The 25,249-nt window shown below is 45.6% G+C and overlaps 2 protein-coding genes across 5 annotated transcripts in view; one reads left to right on the top strand and one right to left on the bottom strand.

The window, feature by feature from the left end:
- The window catches only part of Usp44 (ubiquitin specific peptidase 44), a 43,016-nt gene that overhangs the window by 10,790 nt on the left and 6,977 nt on the right, over positions 1–25,249 (top strand). For 3 of the 4 annotated variants that reach the window (XM_010629178.2, XM_010629177.2, XM_010629180.2), the window contains exons 2-6: positions 98–1,571; positions 6,096–6,291; positions 9,297–9,405; positions 12,193–12,398; positions 13,375–13,928. In XM_010629178.2, coding sequence (XP_010627480.1) covers positions 168–1,571; positions 6,096–6,291; positions 9,297–9,405; positions 12,193–12,398; positions 13,375–13,559 — 2,100 coding nt within the window. In that variant the 5' untranslated portion in view covers positions 98–167 and the 3' untranslated portion in view covers positions 13,560–13,928. Of the gene's footprint in view, positions 1–97; positions 1,572–6,095; positions 6,292–9,296; positions 9,406–12,192; positions 12,399–13,374; positions 13,929–25,249 lie in introns of those variants that run through there. The other variant, XM_010629181.3, reaches the window with a different exon arrangement.
- The window catches only part of Metap2 (methionyl aminopeptidase 2), a 29,367-nt gene continuing 21,326 nt past the window's right edge, over positions 17,209–25,249 (bottom strand). Inside the window, exons 7-11 of the mRNA XM_010629176.3 lie at positions 24,971–25,065; positions 20,319–20,415; positions 18,368–18,471; positions 18,053–18,168; positions 17,209–17,550 (exon numbers count right to left, since the gene is read on the bottom strand). Coding sequence (XP_010627478.1) covers positions 17,298–17,550; positions 18,053–18,168; positions 18,368–18,471; positions 20,319–20,415; positions 24,971–25,065 — 665 coding nt within the window. The 3' untranslated portion in view covers positions 17,209–17,297. The remainder of the gene's footprint in view (positions 17,551–18,052; positions 18,169–18,367; positions 18,472–20,318; positions 20,416–24,970; positions 25,066–25,249) is intronic.

Below are 25,249 nucleotides of genomic sequence, written 5' to 3'. Positions count from 1 at the left end.
TTTATATTATTCTTGGGAACATACCTTATAAAAAAGAAATACTGGGTTCTTGATTTTACTTTATTAAAAACTTGCCCTCGTTCCGCCCCGTTCTCAGGTGCCTCGGGTGTTGTGGACGGCCTTGTATGGATTACGTGTTTCTCCGGCGGACCGAGTGAGGGCTGACGATGGATACCTGCAGACACATCGGGCGGTTGCAGCTTGCTCAAGACCATTCCGTGCTCAGCCCGCAGAAGTGGCACTGTGTGGACTGCAGTACGACCGAGTCCATCTGGGCCTGCCTCAGCTGTCCCCACGTCGCCTGTGGACACTACCTTGAAGAGCACGCACTCAAGCACTTTCAAGAAAGCAGTCATCCTGTCGCGTTGGAAGTGAACGAGATGTATACTTTCTGTTATCTCTGTGATGATTATGTCCTGAACGACAATGCAGCTGGGGACCTGAAGTCACTGCGGAGTACATTAAGCACAATCAGAAGCCAAAACTACTGTACCACTCGCAGCGGCAGGGTTCTCCGACCTGCGGGTACAAGTGACGATTCTGATTCTTACTTACATGATGCTGCCCAGTCTCCACTTGGGAGTGAAGATCAAATGTGTGCTGCTCTTTGGCACAGGAGAAGGATGCTCATGGGGAAAATCTTTCGGACTTGGTTTGAGCGATCACCCATTGGAAGAAAAAGGCAAGAAGAACAATGTCAAGAAAAAATAGTAGCAAAAAGAGAAGTGAAAAAAAGACCTCAAGAACTGTTAGAGTATCGAGTAGAAGCAGAAAGGGAAAGTTCGCCTCCCAGAAAGAGTTTACGTCTGCATGGGGCAACTCCGCCCGCCATGACGGGAGCTGCTCCTGTTCACCTCCCTCCACGAACCCCAGCATCACCAGCAAAGGAGAAAACCGTACCTGCTACCTCAGAAGACGGACGGTGGAAGAAAGCGGGTGATGCCTCAGCCAAGCGAGGGCCGGTAGTGACTCCCGGCGTAACAGGGTTGAGAAATTTGGGAAACACCTGCTATATGAATTCTGTTCTTCAAGTATTGAGTCATTTACTTATTTTTCGGCAGTGTTTCTTAAAGCTCAATCTGAACCAGTGGCTGGCCGTGACCGCCGGGGACAAGACGAGATCTTACGGCCGTCCCCCCGTGACAGGTGCCGTGCTATGTCAAGTGAGCGAATGCCAGGAGAAAGAACCAAGCTTCCTTTGCTCCCGACACCCAAGTATATCATCAGGGCTGAGTGGCGGAGCATCGGAGAATAGAAATACGGAGCCAAGTTCACAGTATTTCTCTCTCTGCCACGAATTGCACACCTTATTCCAGGTCATGTGGTCTGGAAAGTGGGCCCTGGTCTCCCCCTCTGCTATGCTGCACTCAGTGTGGAGGGTGATTCCTGCTTTTCGTGGTTATGCCCAACAAGATGCTCAGGAATTTCTGTGTGAACTTTTGGATAAAATACAAAGTGAACTCGAGACAACGGGTAGGGTGCCAGCCCTTCTCCCCACTTCTCAAAGGAAACTTATCAAGCAAGTTCTGAATGTTGTAAATAATATTTTTCACGGACAGCTTCTTAGTCAGGTATGGATCTTTTAAAACCTTACCTCCATCTTGAGGAATTTGTAAAATGAAGCCTACAGATGCACATTCTGTATACATTTGTGCCGTAGAACTTGTGCCATTTGCAGATCAAAACAGTTTGGTTTTTGAAAGGTATAAAGTTCTTTCCTTTGTGGAAGTAAGCAAGAGCCTTTTTTTTTTGGTGCTGGGGATTGAACTCAGGTCCTTGAGCTTTTGAAGCAAGCGGCAGAACCTCTAAGCTAAATCCCTGGCCCCATTCAAGTGCTTTCTGAGCAGGGTGGAATTCAGGAACAGTTTATTAGGTTAGCAGTATTCATTCTGGGGGGGACTGGGAAAGGGTTTAATCCCAGAGGGAGCAGGTGGAGAGATGGTGCTGTCCTGGAACAGCTGTGGTGCTCAAAAGCAGTGGCCCTAGAGGACCTCGGGAAAGTCAGAGGGCAAAGTCCTGCACGACTAGATGGGGAAGACTAACCAAGAGTAACCACGAATGTGGCTTCATCCAGAGTCATAACCCTAACTGTCTTCCTTCTTTTTTTCTTTCTTTATTTTTGGTACTGGGGATCAAACCGAGGACCTCGCACTTGCCAGGCAGGCGCAGTGCCACTGAGCTAGATGCCTTGTCCTTAATTTTTATTGCTGCCCTAAGTTTACTTTGTTGTGAAAAAGTGGGCTGCAAAACCAGATTCCCTCCTTAACAGAGGGAGTCTTGGTGAGCTTTTGCTGCTGTGAGGCTCTGGCCGTTCCGCAGCACACAGCTTCACTGACTGTATTGTTTTGTTTTGTGTTTTTGGTACCGGGGAACGAACTCGGGTCCTTGCGCTTGTGAGGTAGGCCACCGAACCGCTGAGCTAAACCCCCGGCCCAGCTTCACTGACTATGAGCTAATTGGGCCTTCGTCGTTTCCTGCCCTCTACACCGGCTCTGTCATTTCAGCTTCCCACTGTAAGAGTACACTTTACTTTTACAGCACTTTTGTAAAACATTGCTTAACTATTTCAGACACGGTCCTCGAAGAGTAACTATGAAGTTTATTTCAGGTAATGTTTCAGAAATGTAGATTCTACATTGTGCCAATTAGCAAATAAGAGTTGTTCTTCTTTGTTGCACAGGCAGCTTTGTTTTTGCACCGTCTTTCCGTCGTCTATCTTTTCTGTGCAAAAGCTTTGAAATATACTGTAAGTGCAGTATGCAGGTGTATAAAAACTATATAATACTGAAAACATGTACAGAAGAAAGTAAGTCATTCCCTTGTCACCAAATTCCACAATCCACTGAAAAAACTTAATGTTTTGGTGTATTGTCTTTTAATCTTTTTTTCCCCCTCACTTGTGCACACGTACATATTTTTCACCGTAATTGGTTATTTGGCTTTTTAAAATTTTTGTAATGGCACTAGGGATTTGAACCTAAGAACACTCTACTACAGAACTACAGTCCCATGCCTTTTAAAAAATATTTTACTTTGAGGAAGAATCTTGCTGAACTGCCCAGGCTGGCCTTGAGTTTATGACCCTCCTGCCTCAGCTTCCCCAGTAGCTGAGATTACAGGTGTGTGCCACTGTGTTCTTAACTGCTGCTTATTCTTTCAAGGATTTCCTATGGTCATTATAAAGATTTGGTCATTGAGAACATTGTGGTATCTGTTATGTTTACAGGATAACAATCACATCCCCCATTGTTGACTTAAGACTGTTTCCAATTTTTCATTTATCACATCATGATAAACTAATATTTGTTTTCTGATAATACCTTTTTGTTTTGTGGGACCAGGGATTAAACTCATGACCTTGTGCTTGCCAGGCAGGCGCAGTGCCACTGAGGTACACCCCCAGCCCTGATAATATCCTTATGACCGAGACTTGTAAGTAGAAGTACTTTGTCAAAAAGTAGGACATTTCATACTTAATAACAAATTTCAGAAGGTTTGTTTTTTATTTAATTTCATTTTTTTAGTGCCATACATAGTGACATAAGGCCTATAATTTTAGCATTCAGGAAGCTGAGGCAAGAGGATCATGAGTTTAAAGCCAACCTGGGCTATCTGACCAGGGTCATGGCCAGCCTGGATTACATAGCAAGACCCTATCTCAAAACAACTTTTTAAAAAATAATTTTACATTTTCAGTCTTGTTTTTTCTTTACTTTTTTTTTTTTTTGGTACTGGGGATCGAACTCAGGACCTTGCACTTGAGAGGCAGTCACCAGAACCACTGAGCTAAATCCCCGGCCCTTGTTTTTTCTTTATAAATGAATTTTAAAATTAATAAAAATCGTCATACAAACTTTTTTCTCCTCTTCCCTTTTTCAAGGGGAGTGGTTCCGGAGGAGGGGACCCACATGCTGCCTGGCGGCGCTGCTCCTGGACTCTGCACGGGGAGATTCAGACAGTTGGTGGCAGGAATGAATGGCTTTGGCTGTTTTCTTTAATTAGTGTTTCTCTAGTCCAGGTTGGCCGTAGAGTTGCAGCAATCCTCCTGCCTCAGCCTCCTGAGTGTTGGGATTACAGGCTTATGCCACCCCACTTGGTTTATTTGATTTTTTAATTCAAGAAAACTTCTCAGTCAGGGAGGCCCTGGTAGTGCTGAGTCCCAGACTAAATACCAGGAGGGTTCCTTGGATCAATTTGTTACATCTAAAATCTACATTCGAACTGGCTTTTTTGTTGTGTTGCCTGTGCCCCGAATGTTGACCATATGGAGAGTTTCCTACCTCATAGTCTGTCTTCACTTGTGTGCAGAGTTGTGAGTAAAGTTTCTCTCGGGTTAATATTCTCTTTCTAGGATTGCTGCTGTATGGCCTGTGTAAGTTGCTAGAAGTGCTTTTCCCTGCTTTGGTGGTGCTAGGAAAGGAGCCCAACGCCCCACACCACTGAGTAACATCTGCAGCTGCTCCGTGTCCTATCCTTTTAGGTTAGGGATTTTAATGTGGTAGTGTTTAAGCAGCGGGGTGAATTGTTATTATATGTTACACATATGTTGTGCCTCAGCCTCCTGAGTTAGCTGGGATTACAGGCAGGCCCAGGAAGTTCGTTTTTTTTTTTTTTTTTTTTTGAGGCAGGGTCTCACTATGTAGTTCAGACTGCTCTGGAACTCACTGTGTAGCCCAGGCTGGTCTCGAACTCACAGCGATCCTCCTGATCCTCCTGCCTCAGCCTCCCGTGCTGGGATTATAGGCGTGCACCACCACGCCCGGCTAGGAAGTATGTTTTTGAAATTGTCAGTTGATAGGGCTTTAAAATCTGTCTAATGAAAACATGCGAATAGCATTTTACTTGATCAGAGTTAAGATGGTAGCTTGCGGGGCTCAGAGTGTAGCTCTGTGGTAGAATGAGAGTTTAATAGGTGAGAGCCCTGGGTTCAGTCCCCAGCACCAGAGAGGTGGACTGGATAGAGGGACAAAATCTGCAAGATGAAGACAGCAAAGCTAAGAATTGCAGGCATAAGGAAATAAATACATTAAATGCATATAAAGATACGTGTATATAATACACAGACATAATATGTAGCTATTAAATGAGCCATAGTTTGTGTTTTAACCTAAAGTCTGTTTTGGGGGTTGTTTGTTTTTTTGTTTTTGTTTTTTTGAGACAGGGTCTCACTATGTAGTTGAGACTGACCTGAAACTCACTATGTAGCCCAGGCTGGTCTCGGACACACAGCACAATGATCCTCCTGCCTCAGCCTCCCTACATCTCAGTCTTGGCCCTTTTTTTTTACTTTTTTTTTGGTGTGTGTGTGTGTACCAGGGATCAAACTCAAGACCTTGTGCTTGTGAGACAGGCGCAGCACCACTGAGCTAAATCCCCGGCCCTTTTTTTACTTACTAATTTGAGGCAGCATCTTACAAAATTACCCAGGTCATACTCAAATTTGGCGGCCTTCCTGCCTCAGTCCCCAGAGTGCTAGGTTACAGGTGTGGCCGCTAGGCCTGGCTCTGAAGCCGTGGCTATGATGGCATTGCTGGGCCCAGCTAAAGCCTAGGAGTTAAATCCAGCCTGCAGTTCAAGATGGGTTTAATCCCACTTTTACAGAATGAAAAATTTATAATTAAATGTCCTGACAAGAATAGAAAGCCCAGCTGTGCACGATGGCACGTACCTGTAATCCCAGCTACTCAGGAGGCTGAGGCAGGAAAATTGGCAATTTGAGGCTAGCCTTGGCAAATAAGAGAGACCCTGTGTCAAAAAGCAGAAAGCTAGGACACCTGCAGGCCTAGCACTCTGGGAAGCTGAGGCAGGAGGATCAAGTTCGGAATCTGGCTGAGGTAACTAAGTGATACCGTCTCAAAAATTTTAAAAATGAATGTGGATGTAGCACAGTGCAGAGGCTCTAGGTTCTAGTGCTGCCAGAAACAATACAGGTGGGGGGAGGGTCTGGGGACTGAAGCACGCGGTGTAAAAAGGTACAGGAAATACATGTGGCCAGTTACTCAGATTTCTTATGGTGCATTTTCCTTTCTTTACTGACAGTGGCCTGATGAAAGAATGTTTTGACGGATTGTAATCTCTGATACTTTTATTTGCAGGTTACATGTCTCGCGTGTGACAACAAATCAAATACCATAGAACCTTTCTGGGACTTGTCATTGGAATTTCCAGGGAGATACCAGTGCAGTGGGAAGGATGCTGCCTCGCAGCCGTGTTTGGTTACTGAAATGTTGGCCAAATTCACAGAAACTGAAGCTTTAGATGGAAAGATCTACGTATGCGACCAGTGTAACTGTGAGTAGAGGTCGTCTCTGTGCTTTGCTAAGACTGACAGAGAAACACAAATTCAACAAAACTGAAGAAATTCCCTTCATAGCTATTATGAAAATAACTTGAGTTCATCAAAAGAGATCAGACTAGACATTTCTACTTTACACTTGGCATTTGTGGCTGGGTTTGGATTTTTTTGGTTTTGTTTTGGGGGGTTTTTTGTTTGTTTTTGTATTTTGGGTTTTTCTTGCATTGTTGATGGCGTTTAAAGTTTTTTTATCCTTTAGTCAATTGTGGAGAAAAGAGAGTCCTAAAATAAGAAATCTAGGGCCAGGGATTTAGCTCAATGGCGCTGTGCCTGCCCCACAAGCACAAGGTCCTGAGTTTGATCCCCGGTACCACAACAAAAAAGAAGAAATTTAAATTCGATATGTGGATGAGAAGTGGCAGAGGACTGGGGATTGAGTTCAGTGGTTCTGCCACCTGCCTCGCAAGTGCATGGTCCTGAGTTCAATCCCCAGTACCAAAAAAAAAAGAAGTGGCAGAGAAAAACAGTAAAAGGAAAGCATGTCATATAGTACAAATGAAACATGTGCTTCGAGAGTGTCTTTGCTATATATAAACACTGAAATGCGTGTATAGATAATATGTGTTGTACGTACATATAGTAGGAAGCAATAGATAGTTGTTACTGTAGAGATTGGCTTCAAAAAACAAAGATTAGGGCCAGGGAATTAGTTCGGGCATTGCGCCTGCTTCACAAGCACAAAGTCCTTAATTTGATCCCCAGTACCAGAAAAATAAAAAAACCAAAGATTTATTCACATTCATCAACTGGATCCATGAAGATCCACTGTGATAAGGGCTGTCTGGGAAGAGGGGCCACAGGAGCCCCCCGAAACAGCCGCGCTCCTCCGGAGAGAGGGTGTGAGAACCACAGCAGATGTTCTGTGTCATCATCTCCTCTCTAGGTATATGTACTTGGCATTTTGGTGTTCATATTTTGTACTTTGAGGTATTCTCTGTAATTTTCATGTTTCAGAGAGTGATTCTAAAACTTAATCATTTTACTTTTTGGAGACAGGGTCTCTCACTATGCAATTCAGGATGGCCTTAAACTCACAGTGTAGCCCATGCTGGCTTCAAGCTCACAGCAGTCCTCCTGCCTCAGCCTCCCGAGTGCTGAGATCATAGATTCTAGAGCTTTAGATACTGATTTTTTTTTTTGTACCAGGAATCGAAGTCAGGACCTTGCCCCTTGTGAGGCAGGTGGTGGAAATCACTGAGCTAATCCCTGGCCCAAGATAATGAGGTTTTTTTTCCCAGCTCTGGGGGTCAAACCCAAAGCCCCACATGTTAGGCAAGTGTTTTACCAAGCAACATCACCCGCCCTGATAGTGAATTTTTTTTTTTCGGTCCTGGGGCTTGAACTTGGGACCTTGTACTTATGAAGCAGGTGGTGGAACCACTGAGCTAAATCCAGAGCCCTGATAGTAAATTTTTGATGAATAAGAAACACTCAAACATACACACTTGTAATCCTACCACTGAGGAAGGCTGAGGCACGAGGATTGCAAGTTCAAGCCCAGGCTGGGCAATTTAATGAGACTCTATTTCAAAATAAAGAGGACTGGAGGAATGTAGCATAGTAGTATAGCACCCCTGAGTTTGATCCCCATTACCCGCCGCCAAAAGAAAAAAAGAGTTCCAGTGCTGAAGAGATGACACATAGAAGTAGCTGGGCATGGTGGTGCGCACCTGTAATCCCAGCACTCAGGAGGCTGAGGCAGGAGGATCACTGTGAGTTCAAGAGCAGCCTGGGCTACATAGTGAGTTCCAGGTCAGGCTCAACTACATAGTGAGACCCTGTCTCAAAAAAAAAAAAAAAAAAACTGCATGAGATGACACATAGTTGATGACTTTCTAGAATGACTTACATTGTCTTTTCTGAGTGATATCTAATGTAAATGCTTATAAAGGAGCCTAGGACTTAAAAGGTTGTAGAAAAATAATTTACCTTTATCAAGTTTGTTTGATGACGTATTTTTCCTTGACATATGTCAGATGGTTTCTTCACTAAATCTGGGGGAAGACACTGAGATGGCACGGGTCTCCCAGGGTGGCCCAGCCGGTACTGGGAGAGCCGCCTTGTGCCCGAGGACGCTGGGTTCCAAGCGGAGGTCGAGGAGTGGCCATGCCACAGGAACCCTGGTGGACCCTGCGCGCTGGCCCTGACCCAGGGGTGCGCGCAGGACCCTCACGCTGGCTCCCGGGTCTCGGGAGTGACCTGGAGGGGTCCTCGGGAGGCCAGCTGTGCTGTGGCTGGAGCCACCGCTCCTGGACCGAGAGAGCAAACTGACTCTCAGCACTGCGGCCAGAAACTGCAGGTCATGGTCCCCGAGTAGACCTCTCGTGAGCCAGAGGGGGCAATAGGAAGAACCCCAAGTCTGACGAGATCTAGAGCTAAAAGAGCAGAGCTAAGACACCCGAGCGACAGCCTGGCGTGCAGCGCTGGTCATGGCTGCTGTTTGGGACCCTCAGTCTGAGGGTGGAGGGCTGTGCAGCGGCTAGGACCTGTGCCCCAGGGTCCTGAGCAGCCTCTGCAAACTGTTAAAGTAGGAGTTTGGGGATTGAATGTTGAGGGGTAAGGAGGGGAGGCTTCAGCTTTTTCTCATTAATCAGGATGGCCAACTCCTCTTGTCAGGATGGAGTAGTATGCGTCATTCTGTTACCCTGTTTGCAACGTGGTTTTTTGTTGTTACCGGGGATCGAACTCAGGACCTTGAGGCAGGCGGAACCACTGAGCTAAGTCCCCGGCTGCACTGTTGTTAATGAATGGTTTCCATGTTTCGGTGCTGGTCTTGTGTAACTAGCTCCTACGTTTCTTAAGTTGTGCAGAAGTGTCTGGAGGTAAAGCACAGCACGGTGCCTGCGGACAGAAGCTGCTGAATTAGTCCTTGTCTAAGTTAAATGCAGTGTCAGTTTTCCCTGTGTCCGTAACTCAATGCCCCTTCTCCTGAACATTCTAGCGAAGCGGAGGAGGTTCTCCTCCAAGCCAGTCGCACTCACAGAAGCCCGGAAGCAGCTCCTGATCTGCCGCCTGCCGCAGGTTCTCAGGCTGCACCTCAAGCGGTTCAGGTGGGTAGCAGCACAACCCGGGGTGCGGGGGACCTGAGCGCCCCAGAGGACTTGTGCTTTTTGTTTTTAAAGGAAAAAATGTGGCAGTTGCCTTTGGCCATGAGCAGCACCACATCCTGTGGGGAGCGCACTGCTGACGACAGCTCCCCCTGTTTCTGTCTGCCGGGCGTGCGAGTCATGCGAATTCTGCTCACTGTGCGTACCAGTCAGCTGAAGATAGCATTTAAAATTTACTCTGTTAGAGCAGTTGACAAAATTGCCTTGTTCTTGGAAAATACTTAGTTGAAGATGTAGCAGTTAGAAGCAGTTTAGGAAAAGCCCAAACTAGTAAGGTGTGATGGTACATGAATATCTACCTATAATGCCAGCTAGTTAGGAGGCTGAGGCAGAAGCGTCACAGTTCCAAGGCCAGCCTGGGCAGTGTGAGGAGACCCTGTCTCAGAAATAAAAATGGCTGGGGATACTGCTTAGTACTCCTGTTTAATCCCCAAGACTGTAGAAAACAAATAACAACAACAAAAAACTCTTTAGTTTGCTGAAATATATTTAGTCAAGTGAAGTAAATATTTTGTTTGTTTTAATGAAAAGAATACCTGTTTTGTTTTTGTGTTTTTTGGTACCAGGTCCTTGAGCTTGTGAGACAGGCGGTAGAACCGCTGAGCTGAATTCCCAGCCCTAAGAACACCTGTTTTTAAAAAAATTTAAGTACTGTGTTGCATATGTTAAATTACCTTTGTCCTTTGTTCTTAGTAACACTTCCTTGAGGTGATCACTGTTGACTTCAGTTATTTATGGCTCTGTGCTGGTAAGGGTACAGTCAGCAAATACATGACTGTTTTTGTTTGTTTGTTTGTTTTCTGGTAATGATTGAACCCGGGGACTTTGCACTAAGCTACATCCCTACCCTTTTTAATTCTTATGTATGTATGTATGTATGTATGTATGTATTTGGTTGATTTTTGTTTTTTTGAAACAGGGTCTCACTGTATAGCCCAAACTGGCCTCAAACTCACAGCAGTCCTCCTGCCTCAGCCTCCCAAATGCTGGTATTACAGCCGTGCACCACCACACCCTGCTCTTATTTTTATTTTACAGGTTCTCTGTTAAGTTGCTAATATTGCCTAGTTGTCCAGACTAAGCTCTAATTTGAAATCCTTCTGCCTCGGTCTCCCAGAATGCTGGGATTACAGGCATGCACCACCATGCCCGGCAGTGAATGCTTTTTTTTTTTTTTTTTTTTTTTTTTTAAAAAACACGGGTGTGAAATTTTTTTTTTTTTTTTTTTTTTTTTTTTGGATGCAAGATGTCCTGTGTCTTTCTGAGGGAAATAAGCTAGGATCCTGTCTCAAAATTCTAAGCAGGAGCCAAACTGCTCTGACTGGATGATTTTCTGGTTTCGCTACTCGGGTCAAAGCAGTCACTTCAGAATGAGAGTCTGCGCAACTGTCACCTGTAGAAAAATCCCGGCTAGCTAGCCAAAAAGTGTTACCTGAACTTCACGTTTTGCAAGATGCGATTGAAGTTATCGGCCACCCTCACGTGCCTGTCCTTAACTCGTGTCTGCATGCGCCTGGGCTTTCCCCACACCCAGCAGTGAGGCGACAAAAGAGTGTCCCTGCCAGTTTCTGGGTTACAAAGGCAGTGCAGAGCTTTCCTTCAGGAAAGGACACCATGGCAGCACGCAGCAGTGCAGAGAACGAGGCGACTTGCTTATTCGCGCCTGGGCCCTGGAGGGTGCGTTCAAGTCAGCAGATAAAGTGGCTGCAGGCAAAGGAAACGGGGGTGGTGGGGCTGATGCGTGAGTATTGGGACTTTAACGTATTGTGATAGCAGCAGCCGGGACTTCTCCTGGCTGCTAGTTGGTGATCGCCTGTCTCTGCTTTCAAACGCCCGGCCCCTTGCTCTCCAGTTCTCTCTCTGCTTCCCAGCCCGACCTCTGCCACGATGGGCCTTCCTTGGAGCCAGCTGACCCTGGGCTGGAAGCCTGAGCCAAGCTCAGTCTTTGTCTTGGGGTCTCTCCAGACCTCCCCTCGGCTTTTGTGGAGGCCGTCGCTGGCAGTGTCAGCCTGAGGTTGGGGCACACGCTCAGCCAGTGCCGCTCTGAAGCCATGCGGGGCATGCAGAGGAAGGACACGGGCGCCTCAGAGTGCCCTGGTGCTTTTTGCTTGTTGGGGTGGACTTTTGCCCCTCCACGCCTGACAGAGAAGATACAGATTAAATCTCCCACCTGGGACATCCCTGCCGTGCTGTGGCTGGACTGGAAGGAATTAAAAACTTCCAGAGCCGTGACTCTTCCTGTAGGAGAGGAAAATGCCCTTAGGGGTTTTAATTTTCCTGAAGTTTTTTCTTCCTATCTTGTCAAACTGTCAGAGACAAGTTTGGGGGTTTGGCTCAGTGGTTTCACCGCCTGCCTTGCAAGTGCAAGGGCCAAGTTCAATCTCTGGTACCAAAAAAAAATTAAATAAAATCTGACTGGACCTATTTGGTAAATAGGTAAATCGCTCCATGATAGTCAGCTATGTCTGGGGCAGGGGGGTGGTGAGACAGGGTCTCACTTATGTAGCCCAGGCTATCCTTGACTTCATTATGACCCTCCTGCCTCAGCCTCCCAAGTGCTGGGCCTATAGGCATTTGCCACCAAACCTAGACATAGTCATCTATGTCTTAAAGAATATTTTACATCATTTGTATGGTGTACAGGATTCTTCAAATTTCATTTCTCCACTATTATGACTGTCTTAGTAGTGCATGGTAATTCTCCCAGACTCTGCTCTGGTTTCCTCCCAGGTGGTCAGGACGTAATAACCGAGAGAAGATTGGGGTTCACGTCGGCTTTGAGGAAACCTTAAACATGGAGCCCTATTGCTGCAGGGAGACCTTGAAGTCGCTGAGACCCGAATGCTTCCTGTACGACCTGTCTGCCGTGGTGATGCACCATGGGAAAGGGTTCGGCTCAGGACACTACACCGCTTACTGCTATAACTCCGAAGGAGGTACACGCGGGGACGGCCTGGTCGGGGCCTAGCTTCCAAAGTCGGTGTTCGGGCTTCAGTGGTCTCTCAATTGCTTTTAAATTATAGTAAGCAAAGAATGCTTCTGAAGGACTATTGCTTTAAGAGAAAGGGCTTGAAGTTGTACTTGAAAATACCCACTGTACTATACCAAACTGTATTATACTATATAAGTAGAAAGTACTACAGTTGTTGCAGGTTTGTAGTACTTTTTATTGTGTAAGGGCTGTGAGGACAGGATAATGAAGACAGTTTTGTAAATGAAAAGTCAGGCCAAATGTGGGGAAGCATGCCTGTAATCCTAGCACTCTAGGAGGCCAAGGCAGGAGGATTGCAAGTTTGAGCCCAACCTGGGAAACCTAGAGACCCCGAATGACAACAGGTGCTGGGGGGTAGCTCAGTGCAAAGTCCCTTTGTTCAATCCTCGGCACCACACACGCAAAATCAAGTTTTGTTAAAAATATACTGCAAGGAGCCACACGTGGTGGCGCACACCTGTAATCCCAGCACTTGGGAGGCTGAGGCAGGAGGATCACTGTGAGTTCGAGACCAGCCTGGGCTACATAGTGAGTTCCAGGTCAGTCTCAACTATATAGTGAGACCCTGTCTCAAAAAACAAAACAAACAAACAAACAAATATATACGCACATACTGCAAGGAGTAGGGCCTTATGTTTATTGGTTTATTTCAGTTAATTTGTTAAAACAGCAGGGAAACTACTGAACTGGGCGAATCACAGATATGAGAAACAAACTTAAGGGTACAGGGCCTGGCATTTAGCTACGTTCTATTCCTAGGACCAAAAAACAGACAAGGAAAGAAACTTAAGAGTGCGGGTTCCGCACACACTGGGGTCGGGGGTCAGGTGCTCGCGCAGCCAGAGCAGCACAGCGCCCGAGCTGTATCTGGAAGAAGAGAACGCAGTCCCCGCTGAGCTCTGCTTCTGTGGCTCCTCTAGGGTTCTGGGTGCACTGCAACGATTCCAAGCTGAGCTTGTGCACCACGGCCGAGGTGTGCAGGGCCCAGGCCTACCTCCTGTTCTACACCCAGCGCGGCCCCGAGACCGGACATCCAGAGCCCCCGGCAGACGGCCAGCACCCCAGGGACGGCGCGGACACCACTGCCAGGGAGAGCCCTGGCTGACCGGGCCGGCGCGGTGCTGCTTGGACTTTATACACTGACTTTGTAAAGGGCCGAGTTAAAATTCCGAGCTTTTTAAAACTTAGGAAACAGTGAACACTACATTCATACATTTCATATTTAACAAAGCTCTTTTACAGGGATGAAACATAAACATGTTTTTCAAGCTCTTGGTTATCTTGCACTGTTCACCTCAGGCTCGTGTGCCCTCTTACTGTGGGTGTCTTCACTGGCTCCTCGAGAATTGGTGCCATCCGCCCAGGAAATGCAGGGAGGCATTTTATATGTGCTGTTGTTTGTACAGACTGTAAATGATGGAAAATTGGACAGTTTCTTCACAAATACGATTTTTTTTTTTTTTTTTTTTTTTTTTTTTTTTTTTTTTGGTACCAGAGATCGAACTCGGGTCCTTGCGCTTGTGAGACAGGAAGTGGAACCACTGAGCTAAATCCCAGGCCCTCTTCACGAAGAGTCTTAACCAAAAAAAGGAAAAGGATACTTCTTACAGGCCACTTGTATACTGGTCCCCTTTGCCCTGTGAAAGAAGCTAAGCTAACGCACTGAAAGCAACATATCAAGGCACCACTTCTCCAGAGTCACCGTCGCTGACACTCCCAAGATCACGCATGACAGGAGTCAGAAGAGACTTCAATTTGATTAATAGAATTTGATTAAAAATGTTAACTGCTGTTGGAGACTGAGGCAGGAGGATCACTGTGCGTTCGATGTCAGCCTGGGCTGCATAGTGAGCCCCAATCACCACAAACAACAAAAAAAATTTTTAACAGTTGTTCTTTATTTGGCATAGTCAAACTATATCTAAATGAAAATGGCAGATTTACAAATGTATTTTTTAAGTAAACTTTGTAACTATGGATTTGAAAAGGACAGCTGGGACTTAGTTGAATTTACCAAACCAGTATATGTTTTAGAGTTTATCTCAGATAGGAGATCATTCTGTATGTCTGATAACAGATCTCTTAAAGCTTTGTATAGCTTGAGATTTTTAGTTCCAGGGTATAAAAAAGTCTTAAAGAGGGCCAGGGATTTAGCTCAGTGGTGCTACCGCCTGCCTTGCAAGGTCAGGTTAGATCCCTGGTACCAAAAAAACAGGTCTTGAAGAAAAAACTTCATAGGCTGGAAAGGACCGTTCGGGATCGGCCCTGGGCTTCTTGGTTGTGTAGAGTCTCATTTTTCTAAGTGGCTGAAGCCTGGATTTTTACTCTTGCTAGAATTATATAAGTACTAGGCACCTCTTAGATGTCATGAGACCCTGGTCTTTTTAAAATTACAGTAAAAAGCATCTAAATCTGCAGGAAGAGCGGTGTGAGGCAGACACCATGCCCTTCCCGTTTCACCTCAGCTTGTCCCGGAGCCCTGCCGCCAACTGAAACGCGGAGCATCGCGTCCGTCACTGCTAATTCCTGGAACTGTGCCTGTTCCCTGGATAAGCTATTGGTGCTCAAGATCTAATGAAAAGTAATATCCTGTGACTATTTGCCAGTAGTGGTCACCTTAAGTATAAATTTGCAAGGGACCTATACTGGCACATTTTTTTTAGTTTCAAGAAACAACTCCCCTGGAGCAGCTGATGGCGAAGCACAAGGGGAGTTTACCCGCCCCCCCGCAGCAGCTTGTGCCAAAAATGCAGTGGAGAACTGAGCGGCCAGGGCGGGCTGCACCTCCACTGCTGCACTCATACCTCATTACAGACGACGTGTCTACCTTTCATCCCAAGGACTGCTTCTGAGCTGCATACTCCAGGCTGGCCTCTGACTCAAAAGCCCCCAGTTTAAGGAGTATTTTTAAAGTACTAAACATCATAGCTCCTAGTCTTAATGGGATTTTAAAAGAAAAAACTTGAAGCTGTGTTGTCTGTAGTGGCATAATTGCTTCTATTTATTTCAATGTAAAAATATACTAATAGCTGTGGGGAAAGGGGAGGTGTTGGATGGGCCACTGTATGTGGGAAATGTGCTTTCCACTAAATTATGCATCTAACCTAAATGATTAACAGAAATATAGCTTTCTTATTAAATATTCCAAGTCTCAGCATGGACTTGTACATTCTGCTATGTTGATCTAACAAAAAACGACGTGTTTTGGTTGTAAAATAATTTACTAAAGGCACTATTGTTAAACATCAAACTAATAATTTGTTGCCAATAAGGTACATCGTTGTAAACATAACAAAATGATTCGGATACATGGCTAGTAAGTAAACACAGATTTTCCCTAGGTGACGGCTTCCCTGTGTACAGAGCTTTTCCCTGACAGCCCCTCCAGGCCCAGGAATGCATATCTGAGAAAGGTTACTGCTGACTTCTAAAAGGAGACTAGGAGAGCCCCAAGCCTTCATTCGGGTCTTTTTCAAATCCTAGATTTAGAAAACAGTACATCCAGGCGAACACTGGAGCTCTGAGGAGGCATTCCAGGGGAGCTATGGACATTAGCACCAGAATAAACAGCTCAGCTAAGCTCTAGGTTGTTTTCCCTAGAAGGTAACATTCATTTACAGCTCTAACAAGGAAAGAGCGGCTCTTCTTCAACGTAACAAGTGATTTAGGTACATGAAGTCATAGGTTTCTCTGAAGAGGAAAACATTAAACAATACAGAACTAAACAGCATCCCGGAAGCAATCAAATCTCATTGAGCTAAAGCATACACAAATTAAGGCTTTACCTTGGCACATGACAATTCTGAAATTATGTTGGAACATTCCTGACAAACCACAAATTCAAGCAACAGAACCTGTAGCAGGGCTGAGTTCAGACAGGTCAGTGTTACACAGCTGACACCATGAGGAGACCCAGCTGCCCTAAGGAGAGGCTGGGAACCCAGACCAGCACCGGCTGACCCTAACCCTCGGCCCTCCCATCTAACCCTTCTAATGAGAGCAAGCCCAGAACATGGAAAGTGGGCCTGTTTTTTCCTTGTTTTTGTGGCTTTAAAGCTCTTGGGTTTTTTTGAGTAAGATGAATATATTTCCTAACAAGTACTACCAATGGACTAAGGATTAAAATATTGATTTTTACTACATAAAACTTTTTCAGGTTGGCACAATGTTCCTACTAAGTCATGTTTTGGTTAGTACATCTTTCCAATGTCAGGGGAAAAGAGACGGGTACTAAGAAAGTCCAAATATTCCTAGAGCTCAATCTTCGCTTACAAAGAAAAGCTTGTCCTACTTTATGCACAGGAAGATCGACTTGGCTTCTAAGCCCACAGTGTCAGTGTGGAGGTCTACACGGTGGCCAGCCACTTCCTGTCCACAATTACAACCACAGACATTGAAATGTAGTTCTCAGATCTGAAAATGTCTTTATTTTTTAGAAAATGGATTCCAGGAAGGTTAAAAAGCAATACCAGAGGGCAGAAGTGGATGTAGTAAGTAGGTCATTCAAAGCATTCAAGTAAGAATATGGCAATATAAATATCCAAAAAGCACGACTTAGGTGTTCCAAACAAAATGTGTAAGTCATTCCTAACTAATCTGAGCTGCAGAGCATTTCCTAGACAGGGAGGAGACAGTTAACATTTGAAAGTCCTGAAAGCCTCTTCTTAGTTAATTACATTAGACGGTTTGCCTCTGATCAAAATCAAATTCTTTTAAACATGGGTAAAGTATGACACAGGTCCACTGTTAAGACATTTTGACAGCACGCTGCAAGTTAATTCTGGTGTAACGTATTCCAACAAAGCTTAGAAAATAAGGATGTTGAGGTGGCTTTGGACTACATTTAATAGTCGTCTCCTCTGCTGACGACTTCCTTACAGGTTGGGCGCAGCAGGATGGTGTGTTCGAACTGCGCTGTGTACGACCCCTTAATGTCACACAGTGGAGGGTACGGGTCCACGATGCCCAAGTCACACAGGTTCTTCAGCGCCATCAAGTACTTGCTTTCCCCCAGGCGATCCAGCCATCTGCGGCAGAAGGCGAGGGTGCCAAAGTTTTCGTTGATGACATTTAACAAGTGTTTTGTTCTTGGAAGCCTATGGAGAAAAACTTAAGATTAACTGTTGGCACAGAAGCCACCAGCTCACTTCCCCCATTAAGAAAAACCCAAATCCAAGCTCCACAACGTCTGCGCTCCTTGGCTTCCCTCCTCCTTTCAGGGCGGGGATGGAGCCCAGGGGCTCAGCAAAGCTGTGTGCCCATGCACACCTGTTAACTTCCCAGGTACAAACTCATTTACACAGAATGATGGAAGTCGCCGTTAGTACATGAAGCTCAAAGATCACACAAAAAGGTATAACGCCTTCAACGATCTCCTATGAGAGGTTAAAAGGAGTATGATACAAGTTCAAGTACGAAATTTACCGAGACAATACTAACGCCAAAAACCTATGAATTCTAGCAAAATATTAATACTATTACCAGAATTTAGGCTTACCTTTTCTTTGACAACAGAAACCCACAGAACCGCCTGTGTGTCATTTTTTAAATGATGTGAACTGGGAAGCGATGCCCATCAGCCCTAAAGCAGTCACTCACCTTATTGGCACGTGGCCAACATCAAAATTCTTCATGTAATGCGAACACTCCATGTCATCGTGAACCACACCTTTGCCTGTGCTACCGAAGGTCTCGATGGCATACACTTCTCCTTCCTTCAGAAACAGGACGGCGAGAAGAGATTCAGAAGGCATCCCGCTTGCCACCTCGGACTCCCACTGCTGTAAACAGCGCCCGTTGGCCCCAGCGCCCCGCCATCCGCTCTCCCAGAACTCGTGTGCCGTGTGCAGGCAGCGCCCCCAGGGGTGGACTGGGGCTCTGCCCAGGCGCAGGCCTGACTTTGCAGCCACCCACCTCCATCCGCGTGGCCTCCCCACCCTTGACGATGGGCACGGTCTTCCCCGCGTGAATCCTGTATGGCCCAATCGAGTGTCCGTTCAGATTGCGGATTGGCTTCACTGTCACAACAGGGAAAGAAACGTTATGCAGGTTTTCTAGAAAGGTAAAGAGATTCCTGGCTTTTTCATAGAGAATTCCAGCATTTACTGCAAAGCAACATACTGCTCCACTGAACTGCCTCTTCTAAGACTAACTTAGAGGAGCAAAAGGGAGACGGAAAAGTCGGGATGAGATTAAAGCAAGAACCATGTATGGAGTGTCACTGAAAACATAAAAATGCCATGTACACAAATGCTTAGAACAGGAGAAATACATATCTGTGTGGTTACAGAACAAGGAATGTGAAAGGATACAGGTCACAATGACAGTTTATGAAACGTTCCATCTCAGTATCCTGAAATCAATGACAAAATACACGAATTGTGGCAGTTACACAGCGGAACATCAGTCAGCAATTAAACAGCCAGGGATGCATTCAACAGATGGAGTGAATGTGAAGAAAATGAGCTGAAGAAGACAATTCTATCCCCCGTCTAACTTGGAAAGGGAGGTCATAACAGCACAAGTACAGGACATCAGTACATATTCGCTACAACCAGGGTCTCTAAGGGTTTCGGCAACTTCTCAGTTCAACAAGTCTTTTCAAGAACACTGTCACGGTGTCCTTTCAAGCTGCATGTGCATCAGAAACCCAGAAGGAACAGGCTCTATAGCAATGAACCGGGAAAGTAGAAGGCCTACCCTGTAGCTCTGCAAATTCCTCAAATCAGTTTTGCACTTAATTCCTTTGATCTGTTTCCTCCAAGATTAGAATACAGTACACTTCCAGGAAGCCCACGTTACTGAGATGGTAACAGAAGCAGCTAACCCTAAAACTGCTTCTTTTTTACAAGAACCAGGAGGGGCAGATGAAGGAGTAAGTGGTCACCAAATTTTTTTTTTTGAGACAGGGTCTTACTGTGTAGTTGAGACTGACCTGGAACTCACTATGTAACCCAGGCTGGTCTCAAACTCACAGCGATCCTCCTGCCTCAGCCTCCGGAATGCTGAAATTATAGGCATCTGCACCAAACTTCTTTTTTACAAGAACCAGGAGGGGCAGATGAAGGAGTAAGTGGTCACCAAATTTTTTTTTTTGAGACAGGGTCTTACTGTGTAGTTGAGACTGACCTGGAACTCACTATGTAACCCAGGCTGGTCTCAAACTCACAGCGATCCTCCTGCCTCAGCCTCCTGAATGCTGAAATTATAGGCATGTGCCACCATGCCCGGCAATTCCAAATTCTCATTGAGACTCAAAAACTACACACTGGGACAGTAGAAAGGGCCTCCAGCTTTTCTGCACCGACTACCAGTCCCAGGCAGCCAAGCTCACACACTGGCTCCCTCAGATCAACCTCTCAGAGGTCAGCAAGGAGCCATGGCTCCCAGGGAGTGACTGTGCACTCCCATTTTTCCTCCTTTACATTCCTAAGACACAAGGACAAAAAGGTTGACCTAAAGAAAGCCATGGGCTAGGCATGCTGGCGCATACTTATAATCAAAGAACTCCTAGAGGCTGAGACAGGAGGGCGATCAGTTCAAGCCCACTCTGAGCAACTCAGGAGACCTTGTCTCAGAATATAAAACAGGACAGGGATGCTGCGGCCTGCCTCATCAGCGCAAGGGCCCGAGTTCCATCCCTGGTCCATAAAAAAAAATTTATGTATATATATATGTGTGTGTGTGTGTGTGTATATATATATATATATAAATAAGCTGAAGAGGCAAGCAGCTTGGGATGAAGCCCTGCGTTCAATCCCTAGTACCACATAAAAGAGAGATGGAGCAGGGAAAAGAAAAAGAAGCAAGCAATAATAGTTGATCAAATTAATTTCAAAATGAGATCCTTCCGAAAGGGCCGTACCTTGGTATGTCTTCCCATCTATCTCTACTTCATAGGACTCCATAACTTCCTGGATGGCCTCACCGACATCACACAGACGAACGTCAATGCCAGCACACTAAAAACAATAATGTACATTCTGTTTATCAAAATGCAAAATTTTACAGCGACCCAACTTCCTAATATTTAAAGGCCAAAGCACCTCCCGTACATAAGACTGAGCAGACTGAAAAGGCAGCAAAGCAAGACACATCAGAAGCCAAGTTCTGAGTAACAGGACTGCGGGGAGATCTGTTTCCAAGAAATGTAAGGTCTGTCTGAATTCTAACTGGAACGTCTCCGACCGAGACACCAACTCATGGCCGGATCTGGGTGACAGTGCCAGACTCTGGAGTCCCTTGAGATGAAAGCTTTACACGTTCAGAACACGTGCCCACTGGGCAATTCATTTCCATCCGTTTTAGTCCTCAGCACAGCAGCAGTGTCCCCACCCCTGCCACAGAGCCCAGCGCGGGCGCACTCCCGGGACCCGTGCTGTGCCCCTGAAGCAGGCAGTGCCGACCACTGTGCCTGTCCTTCCCTCCTCTTAGGAGCCACACATTCAGGATCATGACACTCAAAACTATCTGAGAAAAACTCAAAAGGGAACACACACGCCCGGGAAAGCCTGAGTACAGGCTCAGAAAGATCTGAGACCTTATGTTTCCATCTTAGGAGGATTCTTGACAGAGACAGAAGAAAACCTGAAAGCCATGAAAGCAGTAAATACCAAGAGCCGGGGAAAGCGAAGAATCGGATTTCCAGAGTTACCACATGAGATTCTAATACACAGTGTTCAAGACAGTTACAAGGCTTCCAAGGAAAGAGGAAGGATCAAAGGAAACAAGTTACCAAACTGTTATTGAAACAGATCTGATGGATGAACTGGACAAAGATTTTTTTAAACAATTCTGAAGAAAGGAAAAAAAAAAAGCAATGGAAATATCAATAAGGAGATCCAAAAAACAACTGAAAACCCAGAGCTGAAACGTACAGTGACTGAAATAAATGAAAATTTCACTGGAGAGGTTCCATGGCTGAAACGAGCAGGTGGAACTGGCCACCGGCAAACAGCACACAGGCAATGCTACACTGAAGGATGAGAGGGAAAGCGAGCCTGACAAATCTCAGCACCAAGCTGTATCGTGGGTGGTCAGAAGGACGAAAAAAGAGTAGAGAGAATATGTAAAGAAATAATGCCTGGAAACCCCAAATGATGAGACACAAATATCCAAGAAGTTCAATGAACACCAGGTTAAGACACACACTGAGACTTAAAAATAGTCTTAGTCTAACTGCCAGTGGTATACATCTTTGGGGTTTTTTTTGTTGTTTTTTTTTTGGTGGTGGTTGTTTCTGTACTGGAGATTGAACTCAGGACCTTGTTTGTACCTGCCAGGCAGGCACCGCGCCACTGGGCTAAATCCCCAGCCCAGTATTATATCTTTGGGTTGACTCTATATTGTTTTCTATATAATTTGGGGAAACTGCTCCCAGTTATTTAAGGCTGAGGCAGGAGGATCACAAGTTCAAGGCCAACCTGGGCAACTCAGCCACAACCTGCCTCAAAATAAAAAGGAAGATGTGCCTTGGTAGAATGCTCCTGGGGTCAATCCTGAGTGGCACAAAAGTTTTTTAAAAGCCCCAATGTTGCGGTTCAGTGGGAGAACCCTTGCCTACTTTGCAGATGGCAGCCCTAGATTCACTTCCAATCAATTGATCAAATTTTTCAGAGAAAAAGAAAAACATTCAAAAATTCATATGGCTTTTAAGGGACTGAATTGCATAGCCAAAACGATCTTTAAAAACAAAAACAGGATTCTCGCTTCCTATTTTGAAGATATTTTTCCTTTTTTGTTGGCAGTACCAGAAATTGCACCAGCAGCTTCAAACATACTAGGAAGCACTCTACCACTGAGCTACTGCTCCAGTCCTTTTAAAAAATTCTGAGGGCTGGGGATTTAACTCAATGGTTCCGCCACTTTTCCCAGTAACCACATCCCCCCCCCGCAAAAAAAATCTGAGACGGGGTCTTGCTACGTTGACCAGGCTGGCCTCAAACTTGCGACCCTCCTGCCTCAGCTTCTCGAGTAGCAGATCACAGGCATATGCCATGGTGCCTGGCTCAAAACTTCTAAAGCTACAGTAATCAAAACAGTGTATGTGGTACTTCAATAAAAAAGACACACAGACCCCCAGAACAGACAGCCTGGAAATGCACTGTCACACAGTGCCAGTGATTGTGACAAAAGCACCAAGACTATCCAACAGGGATGAGTCTTCAACAAATGGCACTGGGAAAGCCAGATAGCCACAAAAAACTGAATAAAGACATGGGGGGCCCGAGGCAGGAGGATTTCAAATGTTAGACCAGCTTGGACAACTCAGCCCTTATCACAAAGGTGGGGGTGTGTGTGCCTCAGTTCCGAGGCCCTGGGTTCAATCCCTAGCACTGCAGAAAATAAAATATAAAAAAGAAATGAAGAACCCCCAACCAAAAAACATATGCAAAAATTAACTTTAGAATGCATCAAAGAGAGCCAAGTATTGTGGCGCATGCCTGTAATCCCATCCCTGGGGAGGCGGAGGCAGGAGGATCACTGAAAGTTTGAGGCCAGCCTGGAACTTAGCAAGACCTTGTCTCAAAAAAATAAAAGAATCAAAAATTTAAAATAAGACCTAAAGCTATGAAACTGTCAGAAGCAAACAGGACAAAAGCTTCATAACTATATATAGCAATGATTTCTTGGATATACCAGAAGCACAGGCAACAAAGGAAAAAAACAGATAAAGTGGATTTCATGAAAATTAAAACATTTTGTTCATCAAAGCACAACATAATATATGCGCACCCATGTTTATAGCAGCACAGTTTGTAACAGCTAAAATTTGGAAACAGCCCAACTGCCCATCAACTGGAGACTGCATAAAGACGTGGTTTCACTATAAAATGGATTACTACTCAGACACACAGAATGAGAAACTAGAGATATTTATAGCTAAATGTATGCACACTGAGGCGATACTCTTTTTTTTTGGTAGCAGGGATAGAACTCAGGTCCTTGCACTTGCAAGGCAGGTGATGGAACCACTGAGCTAAATTCCCAGCCCGAGGCGATACTCTTAAGTGAAATAAATAGGGCACACTTGAGTAAACACCAAATAGTTTCTCTGGTGTGAAAAACTAAAAATGTGAATAAGGTTCAAATGGTATAACTGGGAGTGTGAAACAGGAAGAAAATGGCTAAAGGTAATGTGGGAAGGGGAGGGAAAAGGAAATAAAGGAAAAGAAAAAATGTGAAATGGAAACAGTCTTTGTAAATAGGGAAGGGTGAAAGGGGTGAAGGGAGGGCAGGGGGACAGGGAAAAATAAGAACCAAGACCTATCATGTAAAGGTACAAGATCCCAATGATAAATGTAACCGTACTGTTTGCTTTAAATGTACCAATAAACTTACTGGGGGAAGGAAAAAAAAAAACACATCATCAATGCAATAAAAAGGCAATTCATGGAGGGGGAGAAAGCATTTGAAAATCGTGTTATCTGATAGGGGACTGGCATCCAGAATATACAGAAAACTCAGCAACACAAACACCTGATCCAAAGACACGAAAAGGAATGGGCAGATGGTTCTCAGCTCTCCAAAATGATGCTGGCCAGTAAGTGCCTCTCCTCCACCCATCGCCACAGAAGTGCAAATCCCCGAGATAGGAAGACACCCACAGGCCCTTAGGGCGGCAGCCCAGGTAAGAACCCGAGGGTGCCAGTGCAGCCAGGTGGGAGACTGGGCCCTTCCCCGTCGGCAGGGCCACTGTGGGAAACAGCGTGGCCGTTATCCAGCGTTAGGAACGTAACTGCCACCTCACTCAGTGGTTCCACTTCTGAGTGTGTAACCCAAAGAACAGAAGTGGGCTCTCAGAGACGTGTGCACCGTCATCACGACAGCCTGAGCGCAGGCACAGAGGGCCAGTAGGTGCCCGTGCATGTGCGATTATCCCGTCCGTGGGTGGACGGCCGGCAGAGACCACCACACCGGTGCACCTTAAAGACACTATGTATGCCACGTGAAACAGCTCACACGACACGCTTTCCGTGATCCACTCGGGTGCTCAGGGTAATCGGCAGCACAGCCGGCACAGGGTGACTGGCAGGGCTGGGAGGAGGGAAGGAGAAACTCGTATTTCATGGGCGCCCAGCTCCGGTCCATGAGAGGAGTTAAAAGGCAAGCGTATGGAAGGAATCCCACGCACAAGAGGGAAGGTGGCAGATCTGTGGGCGCCAGTGTAGCGGAGCACAGGGCGGGGGAGGGCCGTGTGGACACCGCCCACAGCAGGACACTGGCCAGCGGGGCTCACAGGGAGCCCGCCCTGACTGCTCGCTCAGAACATCTGGGCAGCTGTTCGTTTTTGTACAGGGATCAAATTCGGGACCTTGTGCTGCCAGGCAGGCAGCGGAACCACTGAGCTAAATCCCTGGTCCTGCTCAGTTCTGATGTGCAACTAAAACTACTCTAAAGTAAGTTTGTTAACAACCAAAACCAAAACAAACTAAACAATTTTCCAACCTGTACTAGAGTGAGACCCTGTCTCAACAACAACAAAAATCACTGAAATGGGGCTTACAGTTCACCTACCTTTATTCCAGTATTAGTGGCATCTTTTACCGCTTTTAATAATATATCATATTTGGGATTAAAGGTGACAGTAAAAGCACAGTCAATAATCCTACCTGAAAGAAAAAAATCATCTGTAAGTTTACGTATCAATTTATTTACTTTATAGAATTTATTAATCTATAAAATAAAAGTCACAACAAAAAGAAAATAGAAGCCAGGCATGGTGGTATACTCCTGCAACCCCAGAAATCAGGAGGCTGAGGCATGAGTGGTGTCTTGACTCTTAGGCCTGCTTCA

The sequence above is a fragment of the Fukomys damarensis genome, unplaced genomic scaffold, assembly GCF_012274545.1.
Source record: "Fukomys damarensis isolate Sample0158 unplaced genomic scaffold, DMR_v1.0_HiC HiC_scaffold_15, whole genome shotgun sequence".
NCBI classification, from domain to species: domain Eukaryota; kingdom Metazoa; phylum Chordata; class Mammalia; order Rodentia; family Bathyergidae; genus Fukomys; species Fukomys damarensis.
Note: the sequence above shows the minus strand (reverse complement) of the source record. Positions and strands in the feature narration are given on the sequence as shown.